A 24,054-nucleotide genomic window follows, 5' to 3' on the forward strand; every position below is an offset into this window, starting at 1 on the left:
AATTTCTATATTACTTTGATTTACATCAAATTTATACCAAGACACTTTGAGTGTGAGACCCATGCATGTGGGACCCACATATATGGGACCCACATGCGTGGGTCTCACATCCTATGTGTATTGATGTAAAATATCATTACCTTAGAGGCTATCCTCCATTTTTTAATTTTTTTTTTTTTTTATTGGTAACTTCTTTTTATTTAGGGTATAATTTTAATTTTGTCAGAAATTCATACAAAAAAAAAAATATTGATTTAATCATTTTTAAAATTTAGGGATCGATTAAAAATTAAAAAATTAAAAAACTTACTCCTTGATTTAGTAATTTTGTTTTCTTCACATACCATCTGCTTTAATTGAAAATTTAATACCCCATTCCAATTTTATTTTTTTCAAAAAAAATAAAAATTCAATGATATTTGTTTTTGAAAATTATGATTTCTAAAATTAAAAACTAATGCATTAAATAATATTCCTTAAAAAAGAAATTATAAGGTGGATAAACAATTTATGATTAAGCAAGTAACTATTAACTAATAAGATTAATGGTATTTTATTGTTATAGATTTATGTTGTTTTGTGATGCTAATTTCAATTACCACATGTTCTTGGGAGGATTCCCTTCTTTTACCTACAATTAATTAGAATCAAAGTTAATTTCATCATGAGTATAGAATTTGTGGGTCAAAATTGTTTTGATTTTTGATCCAAGAGAGAAAAAGAAACAGAAAAAGAAAAAAGAAAAAAGGGACTTTCAATGCAAATGGAAATGTGAAATATCTGTTTTTGTTTCTTTTCCCTTTTCGGTTCATGTTGATGTTAGTGTGTTATGAAAATAAAATTCTACAACAAGTAGAAGACGTTGACATAACTTGTATTAGTTTATCTTAGAGTAATCGTACTTTAATTAAATAAAAATAAAAATAATTATCTATCTAAGTCAGAGTCTTTTAATTATTTGTAACATTATGACGCAAAAGTCATTTAATAGTAGGTTTTTTCAAGTTAGAGTTTAAGTTATCTCTAAGTAGTTTATTTATATTAAGAGTATATCTGAAGGTAGAAGTAGGAGTCCATCTTCTATTCTATGTCTTTGTAATTCTCTTATTTATATACGTAAGTGATTAATAAAAAGTAAGCATAATTAATTTCAAACCGTGTGTTTGAAAGTGTCTAGGTTCCCTCAAAATCTAAAAGGTCTAAAATTTACGTTCCCTCAAAACCTATCAAATTATCTTGTTGCGTGTTTGTGAAATCATTCACGTAACATTTTGGTATCAGAGCCAAATTCGTCTCCAATGGCAAACCCACGTATGGACCTCGATTGGAAAACCAATTTTCCAACATCCAAACCATGTTCGAAGGGCTAATGAAACATAATGCAGAGCACACCAAGATCTTAGCCAAGATTAAAGCAAGTAATGCCAAGTTGCACAGCCTTCTCTCAAAGAAAGTGTTCGATGCACAACAAAATGAACAAACAGTGCCAACCTCATCGCCATCACAACCAAAGGCACCCGACCAACCACTACACCACGTAGAAAATCCAATAGCACAGAACATACTGCACTACTACGCTGTTAAGGCCACATCAGCATTGGCATCAAAGTCTAAACAAAATGATTTGTACCATTAGCACGGGTCACCACAAGAATTGTTATTTGAGAAGACTCACAAGATGCATCATGATTCACACCAGTTCTTTGCATAAATCATGACACTTGCACACAAAACCACAGTGAAGATGGAGATCCAACTGCGATAGAAATTGAAACGACTTTCTGAGGAGGAAGTGAACCCACCTTCAGGACACCCGCCTAGGAAGCGAATGGAAAAGAGGATTTTCCAATTTTGCCCTTGAGAACAAAGACAATTCTATGGAGAAATGAATGTTATGAAAGTAAAATTCTATAGCAGGTAGAAGATATTGACATAACTTGCATTAGTTTATCTTAGAATAATCGTAGTTTAATTAAATAAAGATAATTATAGTTATCTATCCAAGTCAGTGTCTTTTAATTATTTATAGCACTATGGTGCAAAAGTCATTTAGTAGTAAGTTTCTCCAAGTTAGAATTTGAGTTATCTCCAATTAGTTCATTTGTATTATGAGTTTTGAGGGTAGAGGTAGGAGTTCATCTTTTATTCTATGTTTTTGTAACTTTCTTATTTATATGCATGAGTGATTAATAAAAAGTATGCATAATTTATCCCAAACTTTGTCTTTGGAAATGTTTAAGTTCACTCAGAATCTAAAAGGTTTAGGATTCCTCAGAATCTAGGATGAGAGAAAAGATTAAGGCAAATTTAGGGAAACAACACTGCAGAGAAAACAAGGAATGGAGAAAACCCTAAGGCAAATCCAATGAGACAACCCTGTAGAGAAAACACAGAAGGGAGAAAACCCTAAGGCAAATGCAAGGAGACAACTCTGCAGAGAAAACAAGGAAGTGAGACAACCTTCAATTTTTAGGTAACTCCTGGTTTACAGGTTTCGGGTTTGCAGGTTAGCAAGTTCTTAGGAAGCATATGGCCATCCCTGGAGATAGGGAGAAAACCCTAAGGAAAAACAAGAAGGCATGGGGTCGGATTTAACCATTGGGTTTGTAGTTTTTAGGTTTCGGGTTTTCATAAACCACAAAAGCATCACACATTTTGAGAAGATATTTTCAACAAAATTTACTAAGGAGCACAACCCTCGGAATCCGAAGGCGGGGGGGTAGGTCAGTATCCATCAAGATAGAAAGACGTGTCTCAGGTGTGATCACACGCCTAGTGTCCCCACGAACAACAGTTAAACTCGAGACATTCAAAAGTAGAAAGCTAAAGATTGTTCAAACATTGGAACAAGCCAAGACTCGAATTTTTCGAGACATAAAATTCTCATTATCCGAACATGCATCGGGTAAGGGAATTTGGGGGTAACTGTTGAGAAAGAAAGAAAGAAAGAAAGAAAGAAAGAAGAAGAAGAAGAAGAAGAAGAAGAAGAAAAGCAAAAGCAAAAGCAAAAGTAATATTGTTGTACATTCTTGAATTTGAGTGGGTGGATTAAGATATGTTGTTAGTTCGATCATTGATTTTAATTCAATAACTTCATAATACGGGTCTTGGGCTGACCTCAAATGAATTAGAACTTCAAGAATGTAATTTTTTTTTTCAATTCACGAAACAATAAGACACATTAAAACCCACATTATCTTCTATAAATCTATCATTATAGAATGAGAAATACTACTTAGTAGGCTGCTATATAACTGTCATACAATTGATTCTTTTTTATAAGTCCTTATTGTTTTTCAAATGCTGATTTTTATAGTCGCGTCATCCTATTTATATGACAGTCATATAATAATTTACTAAATAATTAATTGTTAATATTGCTCTCACAACTCCGAGCCAAAGTCAAGTTTCAATTTGCAGTGTGGATATTTGTAAAGTGTCACGTCAATTTGTAAGTCTCCTTGTAAATGTTTTTGTATACCTAACATTTCTCATTCATAAGTGGATAGGGACTCATCACAAAGTACTATTTGTAAGATTTGAATTAGATGATGTAAAATAAAAAATAAAAAAATTAACAGTGCATATATTTAATTTAAATTTATTTTATTAAAAAAAAATATAAAATTAAATCTGAATTATTAAGCTAAGGTTAGGAAAAGACAAGAAGAATTATCTCGAAGCTTGAGCTGCTGGATCAAAAACTGTTTTATCAAACCCACTGAAAAATCTAGAGTACAAAATGTCCAATTAGAAAGCGCCTCATGGCATGTAGACATCAAAAGACATCTCGATTAATCTAAGATTATACGAAGTCGGTGAGCCATTGAATCAGACCTCCGTATGCTCTGAAGTCTTGCCCCGTTTGAAATTCTCCCTCCGTACGATCTGAAGTCTTGCGATTTGAAGTCTCAAGATTTTGCTTGAGCATTTAGATGGCTTTGTAGTTAGATCGGTTCTCTTTTCTTTATATAGGTTGTGCTTTATTGTAAAAAAAGGCTCAAATGTATGTTATTGTAATGTTTGTTTATTATATAATTATCTTGGAAGCTGCTTTAAGTTAGGATTTTACATGTGGAGATTATGTATCTCTGTTCACTGTGATCTTTTTCTTAGTAATGAAATTTACTGGCCTTGCCAATTTGTTTTAAAAAATAAAATAACCATCCACGAGTCACCCGCAAAGTTTTGCCCAAATTGCCGAGCAACCGATCTTTAGCTCAACTTTTTTTCTGGGGGATCTCTCATTTTCTTTCTCACTTTTTATTTTTTTTTGGAGAAATCTCTGATTTAAAAAATTATAAAGATTAATACTAAAAGAGCAGTGCCACGCACTAGCAGAATTTCCGGATTTTATCCGGAAATTTGGCTTATGGGTGGCATTCTTGTAATCCGGATGAAATCCGGAAATTCTGCTTCTCCCAAGTATTACCCATACTAAAAAGTCTTAAATAATAATATGGCAACTCAGCGTTCTTGAATGTATCGTTGAATTAATGGTGGAAGCTGATTTGAAGTAGCAGCCACACGATCAGCCGCCGTTCTAGAATAACAATGGCAAAAATGAAATGACTCAACTTTTGCGACTTGTCATGGTAGAAGACACAGATCCAGTGCCCGTTTTCTATGCCGACCATTCAGCATTTGGACTTGTCAAATGGGCATGGCCAATCGTGTAAAGATCGCCTGGCGGCCCCCATTGATATTTGATACTGAGACGATGACCTTGGATTTTCTTTATGGTCTTCTTCTTTCTCGTAAGATTCGTTTAGAACAGCAAAACCTCGTTTTGGATTGGATTTGCAAGCGGTTTCTGCAAATGTTGTTGGTTAGCCTTACTAGCAAATTTACATGGTTATTTTCTCTTGCTTGAAAATTTGGTGTTGGAACTCATATTTTATCCCTTTCAAGTAGGTGTTGCAGTTTATGTTCACATGTCGGGTTCAGCTCGTGTCAAAGCATTGTTTTAAAACTATATAGGTTAACTCTAACCATTTAATTAAATGGATTAAACTCATTAACCCTAACTTTTTAATTTTGTATTGGATTCATATCGAGTTTACGGGTCATGTCAAAAATTGACTGTCATTATATCGCGTTTCGGGTTCAAGTCATGTCAAAGCATATGTATAAAATTATATAGGCCAGCCTTAACCCGACACATTTAATTAAATGAGTTAGACTCTTCAACCCTAATCTTTTAATTTCATGTTGAATTCGAAGGAATTGCCAACTTTACTTTCGAGCTCATATGGAGCATTTATTCGAAGAAAAAGGAAAAAGTACAAATAATAAATTGTAATATACTCTTTTATATCGCAAAAAAGACAAAAATATCCATAAAAGTTTCTTTTAAAAAGCGATCCACCACAAAAGTTGTGAAGACTCACGACCACTATCGCAGGTCTTGTGACTCACAGCGGATGTGGGTCTTGTGAAGACTCATGGCTGATATTGTGGGTCTGATGACCCACGGTCATCGTGGATCACCTGTTTTTTAATTTTAATTTTTTTTTACATAAATATATTTTTAAAATTAAATTATCGGTTGGTACCAAATTTTCCGGACCAATAATCAAAATTTTAAATTAATTGATTTTTTAAGCTTACTTTTTAAGGTTAATTTAGACGTTTTTAACCATTTTAGAAAGTATATATTTCAGGCTTTTTTTTGCCCGAAATGCTGGGCTCAGAGTCCGGAGGACATGATGCATAGAGGTATACATCAACTTTCTATCTCAGTAAAACTTGCATTTTATTTTATTTTATTTTATCTAGTACAAATTCATATTAGTATGCACTTTTTTTCTTCTGATTATTAAGAATTATATGTGGTTGATATCTTTCCTATGCTTTCTTCTAGGCTCTAGCTCTAGTTCAATGTTGAATATGTTGTGTATTTGTAGGTGCCAGGGGTGTTGTTTCTTGTGCAACTATATACCATAGTCATTATACAAGCACATTTTTTAGGTTGGAAACTTTGGGATTTCTATGAGATGGACTTGATGTTTCTTATTAGCATACAACTGTTCATCTTCAAATTTATATTCTCCCATGGATTCTCTGTTGTGCTAATTGTCAAAACCTGCTAGATATGTTTCGTACCAGTTTTCCCTCACATATAATTGTAAATTTGATTCTTCTATTTTATAGGTTTCTTTTCTGCAGTTTATTGTATTCATATTAGCTCTCCCCTTGTTCATTTGTGCTTCAGAGTTTTTGATCAATTCGTTAAATACAGAAAATTACTCCAAAGTCAGGTACTTCTATGGTAACACTTATAATCATTGTTGACTTATTTATTTATGTACACACTCAAATAACATTATCTCTTTTTATTATTTTTATTTTTTAAATACATACCTATATATATATACCCGGTTACTAGTTATAATCGGTTTCAATATTTTTTAAAAATAGGTAACCACTTCAGTAGGGCCGGTTACCGGCCGGCTTTACACCCCTAGCATGTGACAATTTTGATGAAAATTTAATGAAAAAAACACCGCTCATTGATGACTTTCAATAGCTTGGTAAAGCATTTCTCTCTCTCTCTCACTCTCTCAACGCTCGCATTTTCTGTTCTTTGACTTTCTCATTTGGGAAACCCCACTGATGAGTGCCAAATATTGTATATTTGAATCCCTTAATTTATATTAGTTAGACCTTTGGTGTTATTATTTTCTGATGTTTTGGTTAGTTTTAGTGTTTTTGCGTTTTTGCAAGACATTAAGAGAAAAATGGTAATTTTCAAGTGAAAATACATAAAAAGCTGGAAATTCGGAATTGTTGGGAAGTCAATCGATCGAATCTCAAGTCAATCGATCGAAAATTGGCCGATGTCGATCGATTGATTATAAAATCAATCGATCGAATTTATGCGAAGCTGAAATTTCAGAAGCCCTACCTAACTCTATAAATACCATTCTTTTCTCATTTTTGAAAGGGGAGGCTGAAGAGAGGCCGCTTGGGAGCGCCCTAGGCGCCGTTCTCACTGTAGTTTATGACCTTTTGGTTTGATTTTGACCTAGAACTTCAATCCTTTGTAAGTTTATTTGATTTTAATGCATTCTTGTTGTTTATTTATGCTTTCTTTAGTTATGTGTAGCTGAAATTTCGTCTAGGGTTGAGGATGAAACCTCACCATTGAAGAGAAACTGAGTTTCCATGCTTGTTTATGCTATTTGAGTTTATGAGTTTTGATTTCTCATTATTCTACTTCAATTATTAAGATTATTGTTGGATATCTTTTGTGATTTCCGAATACAAGTGATGATTTGATATAGTTTCATTAGATTGATGGCTTCGGTTTTCATTTATCAAAATGTTGGATATTCGTTATGTTTCATTCCATGGATATATTTGATGATTTAGTCAAAACTAGATATCTTTTGTGATTTGTGCAAGTATGGATTCATCGAATGATTTAAACAACTTTTGAAGCAAAGTAGAGCATACCTAAGATTTGTATAAGAGAATTCGAAATATGTGTGATAAACATGAGACTATGTTGTTGTGATTTGGTGGGTGTGGATTCCAAAACCCTAGACCCCTTTATTTTCATTATTTTTGTTTATGCTTTCTTTTGTTAAAAATTTTTAAATTTGGAACTAGGTTAAAACATGATTAGTTTGAATAGAGATTAATTTTTGCAACACAATTCCCTGTGGGATCGACCTCGTACTTGCAAAACGCTATATTGCAAACGATTCGTGCACTTGCGAGTACATTTAAAACACACAACACCCACTCCTCCAAGCTATATAAAACCCACCCCTCTCCTCTCAACGTCTTCAAACTAATTCACACAGCTCTCCTTTCAAGTGCTTCCTAACCATTCTTCATCAAATGCTCCTTTCTGAAAATCAATGGATGAGATTGATCTTCCTTGATTTTTTCTTTGCTCAGTTTCTCTTGAACTCATGCAAGACCTTATTATAGTCTCTACAGGAATAACCTATGACTGCAAAAGCATTGAAAAGTGGTTGTTGCTTGAGCTATTGATGTATATCGATTTAAAATCTGAAATTTGTTTGAGAAATTTGAGACTTGAAAGTAGTTTTTCTCCTCTTCTTCTTTGTACCTAGGCAGTTAGTAGATGCGGTTATCCAATTTTATAAATCGCCCTAAGTGGTTGCGGTTAGCAGTTTTAGCCAATAACGGCTAACTGCAACCACCTTTTCATCCCTACAATATAGAGGCTATCCTCCATTTTTTTTTGTTGGTAACTTCTTTTTATTTAGGGTATAATTTTAGCTTGGTAAGAAATTCATAAAAAGAATAGAATGCATTAAATTATATTCCTTAAAAAAAAGAAGCGTTTTTATAAGGTGGATAAACAATTTATGATTAAGCAAGTAACTATTAACAAATAAGATTTATGGTGTGCTATTGTTATAGATTTATATTGTTTTGTGATGCTAATTTCAATTACCACATGCTCTTTAGATGATTCCATTCTTTTACCTACAATTAATTAGAATCAAGGTTAATTTCAAAATGAGTATAGAATTTGTTGGTCAAAATTGTTTTGATTTTTGGTCCAAGAGAGAATAAGAAAAAAGAGAAAAAAAGGCACTTTCAATGCAAAATGTTATATTATAGAATTAAATGGAAATGTGAAAGACCTATTTTTGTTTATTTCCCCTTTTTGATTCATGATGTTGTCATTGCTGTATTAGATGGAGCTGGGGTAGTCGGTATGGGTGAAAATCCGGTTATAGTTATTGGTTATTAGTTATTGGGCAGTCGGTTGGCAAAAATTTTCAATTGGCCCTAGTAACCGAGTAGCCAGTTAACCGGTTATTTAATAACCAACGGCAACCGGTTGGTACCCAGTTATCCGAATTGGTAACATAATTTTTTAAAAATTTAGTCTTTTGGGCATATTTTAGGTACTGTGCCTACGTTTTGAGCTTAATTTAGACGTTTTTAGCCCAATCTAAAATGTTCTAAACCCCAAAGATTCAAAGAAGTAGAACGGCAAAAAGTTTGAATGAAAACTGAAAAGTAAAACCCTAAAGGTTAGAATTTTATTATTTTAATTTTTTGAATAATATATATATAGACACACACACACACACACCTGATTACCAGTTATAACTGGTTTACTATTTTATAAAATTGGTAACCGCTCCTATAGGACCGGTTACCAGTTATTTCCAACCGGTAACAAAAGTGGTTTACTGGTTACTAGTTATAACCGGCCGACTTTACACCAGTAGGCTATGGCCCCCCCAATTCATTTGACACAAAATAATAATAATAATAATAGACTTAAGAAAAATTTGTATTTATACTTTGACCACATATTTTAATATATTTTTTGTTGACCCCCTCTCATCCAAATGTCTAGCTCCATTTGGCTTCATCCTGTATAATATATTAATACGTATCTAAACCTCTAATTTCCATCCCTGAATATATAGACTTTTTTATTTTTCTTTTTCAAGGGCCGAAATCCATTCCTTAATAATGGCTTCCAATATGAATACGAAACGCTAATAAACTATTTTCCTCCCTATGCATCTATTTGGACGGATGTTAGAGCATGCAAAGTTCCAAAATATATGACCAAAGGAAAGGCCCATGTTCATACATATACTGCACATATATCCTTAAAGAAATGATAGAAATATTTTACAAATTAGATTTGACCCGTCTTTAAAAGTATCATATGTCGTTACTCATTAGTACGTAAGAAACACATAATTTTTTTGATAGCAAGTAGCATCAATAAAAAGAAAAAAGAAAAGAAAAGAAAAGAAAAATTTGGTCACTTGACTCACTTAAAACGCACAATAAGTAACAAAAACTTGTAGAATCAACGACCCCCCGAGAGAAGCGAGTCTTCAACGGAAGACAAATGTGTGAAGGCCTTGTCCATAGGAGCCGCCGGATAAGACATGGGAAACGTTAAGCCGCTGGCACAAAGACCAACAGATGGTAACTCTGGAAGAGGAACATCCCCCTCCAAGAACTGCACAACTTGCCGCATGCTTGGCCGGGGTGAAGCCTCTGAATTAGAGCACATCAACCCAAGTTTTAATACCAACTCTACTTCCTCTGCTACATATTCTGTACCCAAATTTGGATCCGTTGCCCCAAGAATTTTACCTCGGTTCCAGTGAGAAAGCACGCAATCGACCAAAATAATATCCTCTGTTTGCCATCGTGGCTCTATTGGTCTTCTTCCACAAGCGACCTCAAGCAAAAAGGCCCCGAAGGCAAACACGTCGGTGCTTGTTGTGGCCTTGCCGCTTCGAGTAAGGTCCGGCGCAATATACCCAATGGTTCCAACCACATGAGTCGTTTGAGGGGCAGTTCCACGGTCATAAAATCTTGCAAGAGCGAAGTCTCCTAATCTAGCATTTAGTTCACCATCTAGCATGACATTACTAGCCTTGACATCTCTGTGAACAACAACTTGCTCCCATTCTTCGTGTAGATAAAGCAGCCCCGATGCCACACCTTTTATGATTCCAAACCTCTGTTTCCAATCCAGAGTGAGCTTAGGTTGGTAAAAGAGGTACTTGTCTAGGCTTCCATTGGGCATGTAGTCATACACCAAAAGCAACTCTCTCTTTCGCCGGCAATACCCCGAGAGTGGTACTAAATTCCTGTGGCGGAGCCGACCCATACTGGCAATTTCTGCAACAAATTCTTTCATTCCCTGCTTTGATTCATGGGAGACTCTCTTCACCGCAATCTCAATTTTGGAGGTAGGTAGTACACCTCTATATACCTTTCCAAATCCACCCTTACCCAATACCTCTTTCTCTCCGAATCCTTTTGTGGCAACAAAAAGATCTTTGTATTTGAATCTCTGAGGCCCATAGTCAAGCTCCCAATCTTCCAGCAATTCTTCAAACTTCCTCTTCCTTCTAATGACATAAACTACACCTGAAATTGCTACCAAGACTAAGCTTACAATTATCACAGGCAACCCAATTGTCAAAAATTTAGATCTCTCTATACCTACTAATATCGGAGGCAGCAGAACTTGAGAGAGGAGAAGTTCTGGAGCCTGGCCATTCATCTTAAAGCTCCAAGCCAGAGCATAATGGTTTGCTAGGAGCCGGCCAGTTGAGGACGAGAAGCCAACATACATGTCGTTGGCAATGATAGGTGAAAGATCGCGGGACAAAGACAATAGCGGAATTTTGGGTTTACCGACATTAAGTGGAGCAAAAGTAACATTAATTTGCTTCTCGACACCATCGTATTCCACCCAAACTTGCATTTGCTGGCCACTTATAAGGCTCAGGGACCTAAACCCGCCACCATTGTCATCAGCATAATATCCTACGCCAGCAGATTGCTCGGACTTCAAGCCATTTATATCAATCCCAACATGGTTCGAGTTGATGTCGTCAAACTCAGAGTTCTTGAATGTATCGAGCTCTATGGCAACGACTTGATTTTTGGGATCACCATCATTGGTAATATTGAAAAGTCCAAGGCGCTGGGTAGAACTACCTCCCGGGAGTCCTCTTGTTGGAGCAATGACGAAAGCAAGCCCATGACCGCTGAAATTGGCACCTTCAGAAACGATAGCGAAGACGAAAGTCGTAGAGAAGGAGGAAACGTCGCCATTCGACGAGTTCTTGAAGCTTATTGGATTGGGGTAGAAAGCATGACCCATTTGAAAGTATGTATTATTAGTGAGCCTCAAAAGGCCAGTAGAAGTGATTTCGGCTATGCCATCAAGGCTTAGATTTGCCGATTTAAACCCGACGTAGGTGAAGGTGGTATCTTCGGAGGCTACAAAGCTGATTAGGAGAGGCAGAAGGAATACTAGGTTGGACAACATGGCTATATTTTGCATCCGCTCCCTCTTTTCATGGTTTCATAGTTCCAGTTCCATGTTGAAGACATGTTATTTGATGAGATATTAATATAAATAATCAACGATTCTACAATTTTCAAAGAAGCTTAAAGATATAAGCTGACTCATCAGAAAGTACAATTTGTAAGCTTTATGTTAACAACTTGGTATTTGTAACTTGAAATTAATTATTCCATGTACATAAAAGCTAAAGCTGCTACTCCAATTATTGCTTCAAGATATTAGATGGTAACCCTTTTTTTTAAAAAAAAAAAAAAAAAAGGAACGAAAGAAATTGCACATTCGCTCCCATAATCCACGAGTCTTTTTTTTTTTTTTTTTGGGCGAAATCTCTGTTTTAAAAAATTATAAAGATTAATACTTAAAAGTCTTAAATACTAATATGGCAACCCAGCGTTCTTGAACGTATCGTAATATGCTCCATAGTCCATAGTTGTCGTTGAATGGTGGAAGCTGATGGCCTTGTTTGGCAAGAGAAAAAAAAATTTTCCTTCCCCTTTTCACTTATCTTAAAAATAATCAACTTTAAAACATTCTAATTTTGTATCATATTAATAATTTTTTATTGAAAAAAGTACACATAACCCCCTCAAACTATCACTCAATTGTCAATGTACTCCGTAAACTACCAATTGTGTCAATGTCCTCCCCTAAACTACCAAAAAATGTCAATGTCCCTCTAAGACCAACAAAAAGACAAAAATGACCCTAATTTTTTTTTTGAATAAGACAAAAAATGTCCTCGTTAATTCAAAAAATTAAAACTAAAACTTAAAAACTTTAAAAAAAAACTAAAAAAATAAAAAAGATATATTTAAAAAAAAAGGAAAAAAAAATTTAAAATAAAAGAACAAAATTTTTAATTTGTTTTTTTCTTTTTTTTTTTTAAAAAAAAAGCAAACAAAAAATAACAGATTTTTTTTTTTAAAAAAAAATAAAACAAATGAAAAAAAGAAAAAGAAAGAAAAAACCAGTTTTTATTAAATTAAAAAACGAAAAAGAACAATTTTTTTTAAAAGAAAAAAAAACGAAAAAAAAAAAAAAAAAAAGAAGCTAACTGAAATTTATTTATTTTTTTTAAAATAAAACAAACGAAAAAAAAAAACAGTTTTTATTAAATTAAAAAACGAAAAAGAACATTTTTTTTTAAAAGAAAAAAAAACGAAAATACAAAAATAACTGAAATTTATTTATTTTTTTAAAAAAAATAAAACAAATGAAAAAAAACCTGTTTTTATTAAATTAAAAAAAAAAAGAAAAAGAACAATTTTTTAAAAAAGAAAAAAAAACTGAAAATTATTATTTAAAAAAAAAACAGTTTTTATTTTTATTTTTTTGGAATAAATTTTTGTTATTTTAGATTTTTTTTTAATAATTTTTTGTAGTTTGTATTTTATTTTAATAATTTTATGAAGGGAATTTTTGTCATTAGGAGGACATTGACATTTTCTTGTAGTTTAAGGGGGGAGATTGACACCATTGGTAGTTTGGGAAATACATTGACAATAATGTGGTAGTTTGAGGGGATTATGTGTACTTTTTCATTTTTTATTATTATTTAAATAAAAAAAATTCACTATAATACAAAATTTTTTCACTTTTCTATACAAATTCTTTTTACTTTATATTATATCTATCACTTCCACCTCCAACCACCAATTTTCCTTTCCTTCCCGAACAAGGCCGATTTGAAGTAGCAGCCACGGCCCACACGATCAGCCACCGTTATAGAATAACAATGGCAAAAATGAAATGAGTCAACTTTTGCCACTTGTCATGGTAGAAGCCACAGATCCGGTGCCCGTTTTTCTATGCAGACCATTCAGCATTTGGATTTGACAAATGGGCATGGCCAAACGTGTAAGGATCGCCTGGCGGCGCCCATTGAAATTGAGACGATGTCGTATGATCTTCTTGCCACCTGAACCATGACCTTGGGTTTTTCTTTATGGTCATCTTCTTTCTCGTAATATTCGTTTAGAACAGCGAAACCTCATTTTGGATTCGACTTGCAAATGGTTTCTGCAAATGTTCCCCCTCCAAGCACTGCTGAACAATTTATTTGACTCTTCTTCTGGGCCCAATGGTGGGTCTCGGCCCAACGGCCAACTCTAATTCTTCTATCCGTGGAAGGGGCAGGGCACAGACTAGAGGTGGCAAAATGGGTCATGACCCGCGAACTCGACCATAACCCGAAGCATGTAATAGGGTTAGGAACTTAGGGTTTAGGTTAATCGGGTTCAGGTCATAATCGGGTCACCCATTTATGATCCGTTTATTTTTCGGGTTAGACGGGTCAAACCTGTCGGGTTCACGAGTTGACCCGTCTGACCCATTTTTTTTTAAAAAAATAAAAATAAATTACAATAACCATATTAAAAGTTCGGGTTGTAATCGGATCATTCAGGTTACCCCCGATAATGATCGGGTTCGGATTTGAAAATTTATCCGATTATTAATCGGATCGGGTTCGTGTTGATGCTAAATGAGTGACGGGTCATTCGGGTTTAGGTCGGGTTGACCCGCAAACCCATTTCGCCACCCCTAGCACAGACGTGGGCCTCCCACTAAAATGCAATTTGACTTTTGTGTTGGTAAAAAAATTTGGGTAAATATATAATAAATTACTGAGTCGATGTACGATTTGAAAAATGTCTCATAACTTATTAATTTTTAATATTAAATCTGTAACTTTTTCACGTTTTTGAATTGGACAATTCTATTACTTTTCTATTCAATTTTGCAAACTCTGTTAGCGCCATGTGTTTATTTTAATTTTCTTCTTCTAATTATTAAGAATTACATGTGGTTGATATCTTTCCTCTGCTTTCTTCTAGGCTCTAGCTCTAGTGCAATACCAGGGGTGTTGTTTCTTGTGCAACTATATACCATAGTCATTGTACAAGCACATTTTTTAGGTTGGAAACTTTAGGATTTCTATGAGATGGAGTTGATGTTTCTTATTAGCATACAACTGTTCATCTTCAAATTTATATTCTCCCATGGATTCTCTGTTGTGCTAATTGTCATAACCTGTTAAATATGTTTCGTACCAGTTTTCCGTCATATACTGTTGAAAATTATTTCATGAAAATCTAAGTTTATCTCTTATTTGAATATATATAGAAATTTAAGTTTATCTTAAATTTGAATATTTAAATTTCCCTCTATTTCTTTTTATTATTCTTTGTTCCACATTGAAAAGCTATGAGTTTTTTTTGTGCTTTATAAGCATTTATCAAGCTCTTATATTAAATAAGATTTTGAGTATACATGTGCTAGTTGCGTCACCCAGTGCAAAGCACTAGTTGTCGCACGCGTGTCACTTAGTCGCTTTGACGCACACGATATTATTAATTACGTGTGTATTTTTCTTGATGTGTACAACTGCTTTTCTAACAGTAATATTTTCAAATACGTAACTGTCAGAAACTATATTTTCTAACTGTTTTTTCAACAGTCAGAAACTGTATTTTCAACAGTTAGAAACGGTATTAAAACTGCTGTAAGCTGATTCTGAGTTTTTAGATAAAAAAAACTATATTTTTCCAGCAAATTGGTAGTTCTTTGGTTCTTTTTTTTTTTTTTTTTTTTTAAATCTTCTCTGCTGTTACATAATTTCGATATTCAGAATTTGCGATATGCACATTACATTCGAGCGGTATTGTATCTTGAGGACAAAATTGTTGTATTCCCTTTTACAAAACTTATTGTTTAAGTGGGAGGCAATATTTGTCTGAAAGACAAATTTACATTCGCCTTATTGTCAAGTGTTCTTCTTATACAGTTTTATTTTTCTTCTTTCTTCAATTTTCTGTAGTTCCACATCTTTAGTTTTTCCAACATATATAAATGTAAATTTAATTGCTGTCCTTCTATTTTATAGGTTTCTTTTCTGTAGTTTATCACTTTATTGTATTCACATTAGCTCTCCCCTTGTTCATTTGTGCTTTAGAGTTTTTGATTAATTCGTTATATACAGAAAATTACTCCAGAGGCAGGTACTTTTATGGTAACACTTATAATTATCGTTGACTTATTTATTTATGTATACACTCAAATAACGTTATCTCCTTTTATTATTTTAATTTTTTAAATACATATATATATACACCGGTTATAACTGGTTTCAGGGGCGAAGGTAGGGGTCAAGAGGGGTCAAAATAATGTCAAATGCGCCCCCCCCCCCCCCCCCCCCCTAACCTCCAAAAAAATTTTCCCTTCTCTTGAATTTTTTTTTTTTTTTTTTAGAAAGTCCTTGTTGCCCACTCTCAAAAACTCATAAAGAGCAAATATTTTTTAAGAATGAGTCACACCACGTTCTGCTATTTTTTCATTGGTTTTTAACTTATGCTCCGTTTGTTTCGGCGTAAAATGATTTCGGTATTTTCCGGTGTTTGGTAGGGGCGAAAATAATAGTCAACCGGAAAATGATTTTCGGTTTGACCAAAAATGCTTTGTAAATTTCGGAAAATGATTTACGCTTTTTAAAAGTGTAAATCATTTTCCGAAGACGCCAGACACATTCGACCCATTTTAAACGACACAGTCGACCTTCACGTTAAAGCAGTCGACCATCACCGAAATCTTGCCGGTACCAAATCCGACAACCTCAGGTCAATGTCGCCGGAATCCGGTCGGCCCAGATTCCGACGACCAATCTAATCGTATTCCGGCCACCTAGCCAGAATCTAGCCAGAAAGGCCAGATTCCGGCAGGCTGGCCGGAATCTGTCCAGAAAGACTAGATTCCGGCCGGCTGGCCGGATCTGGCCAGAATATCCTAGCCAGAACGGCCGACCTAGCCAGAACGGCTTGATTCCGACGGTTCTGGCAGTTTCCGGCCAGTATGCCGGAGTTCGGCCGTTCTGGCCAGAATCCGGCCAACTCAGATTTTGACGAAACTATCCGAATTCCGACCTTTATCCTATAGCCAGAATCCGGTAAAAGTGGTCGGAATCCTGTCAATTAGTGACGAAATCTTGTGTCTGGTGATTTTTATATTATTTTACATTAATATTTATATGTTTTGAATAAAAATTGATTTTTATAGGTTAATATGATTGAATAAAAATATAAAAAATATTTGTGATTTTCTGTACGTACCAAACACCGAAAAATGATTTCAACGAAAATATTTTTTAAAAAAATGACTTCCCTAAAACCAGTTTACGACAAAAATCATTTTACATTGAAATAAATGGAGCATTAAAACCAATCACTAGCAGCTGTCACAAGTTGAAGAAGATAGGTTGAAGACGACATTTTTTTGCTTTGATAAAACACACCGTTTTGTTAAAAAAAAAAAAACAAAACGTTCGTTTGAAACTTTGGAGGATACGGGACACGTCTATGGACTAAAGATAATCCAGGCTTCCAGCTATGCCCAGTCCAACAACGTGGCCCATACGTGCTAAAAGCTGAACCATGATGGTGATGGTCTCCTCCTCCTCCTTTTTTTTTTTTTTTTTTTTGGTAATAAGCTTTTCATACTTTTGGTCTTAAAGTAATGGGACACGTTTTGTGACTGTTATAAAGTAACAATTTAACCTCATCAATAGATAAATGATTGTCTAGTTATGTATATTGAGAATGATATATTTGAGACTATTAGCAATGAAAAAATCATAAAACGATTTCAAGGTATGAAGACTCGTCGAGGACAACTGAATAAATGAACATCATGTGTGACAAAATAAATTGTAAGTTACATTTGTATATTTTAAGCTATAATTAAATTTTGTTGAATTATTTATTTATTGTGTTAGTTATATTTTTTTAATATTTTTATTTATTTTTTATTAACTTTAGATTTTTTTTTATTTATCAAAAAGAAAAAAAATTATTTACCCCCCTCAACTAAAATCTTGGCTCCGCCACTAATCGGTTTCAATATTTTTTAAAAACGGTAACCGCTCCGCTAGGGCCGGTCGGCTTTACACCCATAGCTTGTGACAATTTTGATGAAAATTTGATAAAAAAAAAAAAGCACCGCTCATTGATGACTTTCAATAGCTTGGAAAAGTCATCACTCTCTCTCTATACGCTTGCATTTTCCGGGTTTTGACTTTCTCATTTGGGAAACCCCACTCCTCCACACGTATATAAAACCCACCCTACTCCTCGCAATGTCTTCAAACCAATTCACATAACACTCATTTCAAGTACTTCCTAACCATTCTTCGTCAAATGCTCCTTTATGAAAATCAATGAATGAGATTTGTTGGGAATAATGTCAGTCAGATTGGTCCATTGTTAGAAGTATGGGCCTTCTGGTCAATACCAGTCTGAAAAGGAGAGACAGGAGAACTCTCGAGAAAGTCCCCTCTCGGGAGGCAGGTATTAAGCAGCCAAGAGATATAATACCGAGAGGTAGATACAAAGCAGCTATTCCCAAAGAATACAAGGCATGAGGTATAATCAGATTGGATCTCGGGAATACAAACATCCCGAGACTGAGACTTAGCCAGCGAAGGCCTGAGACAAGCATGTCTCGAGAACTCAGATATTAACTGCATTCCAAGAAATCCGGATGAGAAGCCATGATCTAAGGTAGACGCTATGGCTTAGAGATCGTACACATCCCTTGAAAATCTGTGATTAAAGATAAGTCCCGGATCTTTAGGAAAACTTCGCTTAGAGGATAAGAAGGAGAGAAATCCCGAGGGATTCAGGGAGGGGATTGTGGATCCCAAGAGACCCGGGCTCCTTGGCATTCTCTAACCGCATCAGAAAGTCTATAAATAGGCCAAGGCTCTAGGTATATGAAAAAAGACTGAATTTTGGCAATTAAGCACACTCTTTTAGGCAGAAGCTAACTTAAGTATTGGAGAGGACCCTCGGAAAGGTCCTTGCTCATTTTGCAAAATTCCCGGAGAAAGCCCGAATAATCTAGAAGAAAGAGTTATGTTCAAACCATATCGAAAACTGTATTAACAAAATTGATGCTCCTTGATTCTTTCTTTGCCCGGTTTCTCTTGAACTCATGCAAGACCTCGTTACAGTCTCTACAGGAATAACCTACGACTGTGATAGCATTGAAATGTGGTTGTAGCTTGAGTTGTTGATGTATATCGGTTTAAAATCAGAAATTTGTTTGACAAATTTGAGATTTGAAAGTGGTTTTTCTTCTCTTCTCTTTTTGCTTAAGTGGTTAGCAGATGCGGTTATCCAGTTTTACAAACTGCCCTAAGCGGTTGAGGTTAGCAGTTTTAGCTAATAGCCGCTAACTACAACTACCTTTTCACCCCTACAATATAAAGGCTTTCCTCCATTTTTTTTTGGTAACTTCTTTTTATTTAGGGTATAATTTTAGTTTTGTAAGAAATTCATAAAAAGAATAAAATATTGATTTAATAATTTTTAAACTTTAGGGATCGATTTAAAATAAAAAATTAAAGAACTTACTCCTACTTGATTTAGTTATTTTGTTTTCTTTTTTAATCCTTTCTTCACATACCATCTGCTTTAATTGAAAATTTAATACCCCTTTCCAATTTGCTTTATTTTTTAAATCAATGATAGTAGTTTTTGAAAATTATGGTTTCTTATTTTAAAAACTAATGCATTAAATGATATTCCTTAAAATAATAATAAAAAAAAATAAAGATTTTGTAAGGTGGATAAACAATTTATGATTAAGCAAGTAACTATTAACTAATAAGATTTATGGTGTATTATTGTTATAGATTTGATGTTAATTTCAATTACCAGATGCTCTTTAGAGGATTCCCTTCTTTTATGATGTAGAACAAGAATTTCATCTTGTTCCCGAGATGCTCTTATTACCGAGAGGTTGGTCTTGACATCGAGACGATTGACAAACGGGCTTATTCAAGAACAATCTTACTGTCAGACAAAGAAGATCAACATTGGCGAATTACTCAAGTCCCATCCCCCGAATTAGTCTCGATTGATGATTGGAAACTCATGGAGGAGTTTTTCTAAAGTGGAGGAGCCTGATGTAGGACTGCCTGAGGCTGAGATAGGTATAATATTCCGAGGTCAAGACGACTATAGTATCCTGAGGCTAGGACGATTATAGTATCCTGAGGCCGAGACGACTAGAGTATTCCGAGGCCGAGACGGCTAGAGTATCCCGAGCCAAGATGGCTAGAGTATCTCAAGCCCAGGTAATGCGGCTCAATTGTCCCAACTAATATAACTAGAAGATTTCCGAATAATAAAGATTTCTGACAAATATAAGTTTGAAATAATTGTATTGAAAGAGACAGTTTTGATTATCAATAAGAATGTTGTTTTCTCTTTCAAAGTGTTGTTGAGTTTGTGCTTTGAGGACACAGTTTTTCAATCACATCTATCACTTTTGTTACGTCATTTTAACTACAATTAATTAGAATCAAGGTTAATTTAATCTTGAGTATAGAATTGTCGTTCAAAATTGTTTTGATTTTTGGTCCAAGAGAGAAAAGGACAAAAAGAGAACAAGAAAAAAGAAAAAAAAAAAATAAAAGAAAAAAAAGAAAAAGAAAAAGAAAAAAAAATGGGGCACTTTCAATGCAAAATGTTATATTATAGAATTAAATGGAAATGTGAAAGATCTGTTTTTGTTTATTTCCCTTTTTTCGGTTCATGTTGCTGTCATTGATGTATTAGATAGAGCTGGGGTGAAAACTTGGTTACAACTACCGGTTATTGACTAAAATTGGTAACTGTAGCTGGGCAGCTAGTTGGCCAAAATCTCCAACCGGTTTCGGTAACTGGGTAGTCAGTTAACCGGTTATTTAATATCCGGCAGCAACTGGTTGGTACTCGGTTATCTGCATCGGTAACCAAATTTTAAAAACATTGGGTCTTTTGGACATATTTTTTATATTGGACCTACTTTTTGAGCTTAATTTAGACGTTTTTAGCCATTTTTAAAAAGTTCTAAACTTCAAAGATTCAAAGAAGTAGAATGACATAAAGTAAAGAGAAAGAGAAACAGCTAGAAAGTTGGAATGAAAACCAGAAAGAAAAACCCTAGAGGCTAGAATTTTATTATTTTAATTTTTTTAATAAATAAAATAGGTAACCGCTCTAGACCGGTTATCAGTTATTTCCAACCAGTAACAAAAACGGTTGATCGGTTACCGTTATATCCGGCCGGCTTTACACCCGTAGGCCATGGCCCCCCAGTTCATTTGAAAAAAAAAAAAAAAATAGTCTTAAGAAAAATTTGTATTTATACTTTGACAACATATTTGAATATATTTTTTGTTGACCACCTCTCATCCAAATGTCTAGCTCTATTCGGTCTCAAGGAAAATTTGCATTTATACTTTGACTACAAATTTTAATATATTTTTTGTTTGGCTCCCTCTCATCCAAATACCTATCTCCGTTCTGTATAAGATATTAATATGTATCTAAACCTCTAATCTCCATCCCTAAACATCTTGATTCTTTTTTTTTTTTTCTCAAGGGCTGAAATCCATTCCTTAATAATGGCTTCCAATATGAATCCAAAATGCTAATGAACTATTTTCCTCCCAATGCATCTATTTGGACGGATGTTAGAGCATGCAAAGTTCCAAAATATATGACCAGAGGAAAGGCCCATGTTCATGCATATACTGCACAACCTTAAAGAAATGATAGAAATATTTTACAAATTAGATTTGACCCATCTTTAAAAGTATCATATGTTGTTAAACATTATCACGTAAGAAACACATAATTTTTTGATAGCAAGTAGCATCAATAAAAAGAAAAAAGAAAAGAAAAGAAAAAATTGGTAAAACGTACGATGGATAACAAAAACTTGTAAAATCAGCGACCTCCTGAGAGAAGCGATTCTTCAACGGAAGACAAATGCGTGAAGGCCTTGTCCATAGGAGCCACCGGATAAGACATGGGAAACGTTAAGCCGCTGGCACAAAGACCAACCGATGGTAGCTCTGGAAGCGGTACATCCCCCTCCAAGAACTGCACAACTTGCCGCATGCTTGGCCGGGCTGAAGCCTCTGAATTAGAGCACATCAACCCAAGTTTTAATTCCAACTCTACTTCCTCTGCTACATATTCTGTACCCAAATTTGGATCCCTTGCCCCAAGAATTTCGCCTCGGTTCCAGTGAGAAAGCACGCAATCGACCAAAATAATATCCTCTGTTCGCCATCGTGGTTCTAATGGTCTTCTTCCACAAGCAACCTCAAGCAAAAAGGCCCCGAAGGCAAACACATCGGTGCTTGTTGTGGCCTTGCCGCTTCGGGTATGCTCTGGCGCAATATACCCAACGGTTCCAACGACATGGGTCGTTTGAGGGTCACTTCCACGGTCATAAAATATTGCAAGACCGAAGTCTCCTAATCTAGCATTCAGTTCACCATCTAGCATAACATTACTAGCCTTGACATCTCTGTGAACAACAACTTGCTCCCATTCTTCGTGTAGATAAAACAGCCCCGATGCCACACCTTTTATGATTCCAAATCTCTGGCTCCAGCCCAGAGTGAGCTCAGGTTGGTAATAGAGGTACTTGTCTAGGCTTCCACTGGGCATGTAGTCATACACCAAAAGCAGCTCTCTCTTTCGCCGGCAATACCCCAAGAGTGGAACTAAATTCTTGTGGCGGAGCCGACCCATACTCACAATTTCTGCAACAAATTCTCTCATTCCCTGCCTTGATTCGTGGGAGATCCTCTTCACCGCAATCTCAATTTTGGAGGTAGGGAGTATTCCTCTGTAGACCTTACCAAATCCACCCCTGCCCAATAGCTCTTTCTCCCTAAATCCTTTAGTGGCAACAAAAAGATCTTTGTATTTGAATCTTTGAGGCCCATAGTCAAGCTCCCAGTCTTCCAGCAATTCTTCAAACTTCCTCTTCCTTCTTATGACATAAACTACACCTGAAATTGCTACCAAGACTAAACTAACAATTATCACAGGCAACCCAATTGTCAAAAATTTGGATCTCTCTGTACCTCCAAATATCGTAGGCAGCTTGGGAAGTTGAGAGAGAAGAAGTTCTGGAGCCTGGCCATTCATCTTAAAGCTCCAACCCAAAACATAATGGGATGTTAGGCGTGAACCAGTTGAGGACGAGAAGCCGACATACATGTTGTTGCCAATGATAGGTGAAAGATCGCGGGACAAAGACAATAGCGGAATTTTGGGTTTACCGACATTGAGTGGAGCTAAAGTAACACTGATTTGCTTCTCGACTCCATCGTATTCCACCCAAACTTGCATTTGCTCGCCGCTTATAAGGCTCAGGTTCCTAAAATCACCATTGTCATCAGCATAATATCCTGCGCTAACAGATTTCACGGACTCCAACCCATTTATATCAATCCCAACATGGTTATCATTGATGTCAGCAAAGTCGTCGCTCTGGTTGGTATCGAGCTCTATTGCGAGAACATGATTGGTGGCATTACCATTGTTGCTATCATTGAAAAGGCCAAGGTACCGGCCTGGCAGAGCTCCTGGGAGCCCTCCTGTGGGAGCAATCACGAAAGCAATTCCATGACCGCTCAAAGCGGGATATTTAGAAATGATACCAAATACAAAGGTCATAGAGAAGGAGGAAACGGTGCCATTCGACGATTTCTTAAAGCTTATTGGATTGGGGTAGAAAGCGTGGCCCATTTGTTGACGCTTTGTAGTATCTGTGAGCTGCAAAAGGCCAGTAGAAGTGATTCCGGCTTTGCTGTCTATGCTTAGATTTTCCGGTTTAAACCCGACGAAGGTGAAGCTGGTATTATCGGAGGCTACTAAGCTGATTAGGAGAGGCAGAAGGAATACTAGGTTGGACAACATGGCTATATTTTAAAGAAAAATCACTTTCAAGTTTAAAGACATGTAGCGTCGGTTTCATAGTTCCACTGGCAAAATTTCATGACATGAATCATGAGTTCTCAAATCTTTATATAAAATTCCTAATCTATCCCGCTAATCTGAAGAAAAAATAAAGTCCTCTCCCGAGTCAACTCAGCGAATGAAATCAATACTCGTCGGCCTTGGACATGAGGGAGAGTCCTTCGCTGTGGACTTGACTCTCGAGGGAAGACTCTGGAAATGTGTTAATTAATGAAAATGATAGTCAACACGGGAGGGAGGAAGAGGCCAGTCTTCTGAGGCAATGCCCCTTCCTTTTAACGAATTTTCAGTTATACCCTTTTCTCACTGCGCGTATTTAGAGGGTTGCCGGCTTGGTTGGGATGGGGAAACATGTTTTCAACCTTCCATTTCTTTAAAAAATTC

General features: G+C 35.3%; 2 protein-coding genes across 2 annotated transcripts; both read right to left on the bottom strand.

Annotated features, from left to right (window-relative positions):
* Positions 1-9,661: 9,661 nt before the first annotated feature.
* Positions 9,662-11,829, bottom strand: LOC133873602 (L-type lectin-domain containing receptor kinase IV.1-like). Its single transcript, XM_062311333.1, has one exon. The coding sequence runs from the start codon at positions 11,825-11,827 to the stop codon at positions 9,824-9,826; it is 2,004 nt and encodes a 667-aa protein (XP_062167317.1). The 5' UTR covers positions 11,828-11,829; the 3' UTR covers positions 9,662-9,823.
* Positions 11,830-21,568: 9,739 nt separating this feature from the next.
* On the bottom strand, positions 21,569-23,783 carry LOC133874371 (L-type lectin-domain containing receptor kinase IV.1-like). The gene has a single exon (XM_062312271.1). It carries the CDS (start codon positions 23,608-23,610, stop codon positions 21,619-21,621), a length of 1,992 nt encoding a protein of 663 aa, XP_062168255.1. The 5' UTR covers positions 23,611-23,783; the 3' UTR covers positions 21,569-21,618.
* Positions 23,784-24,054: the final 271 nt, after the last annotated feature.

This window comes from Alnus glutinosa, chromosome 7 (genome assembly GCF_958979055.1).
Source record: "Alnus glutinosa chromosome 7, dhAlnGlut1.1, whole genome shotgun sequence".
NCBI lineage: Eukaryota > Viridiplantae > Streptophyta > Magnoliopsida > Fagales > Betulaceae > Alnus > Alnus glutinosa.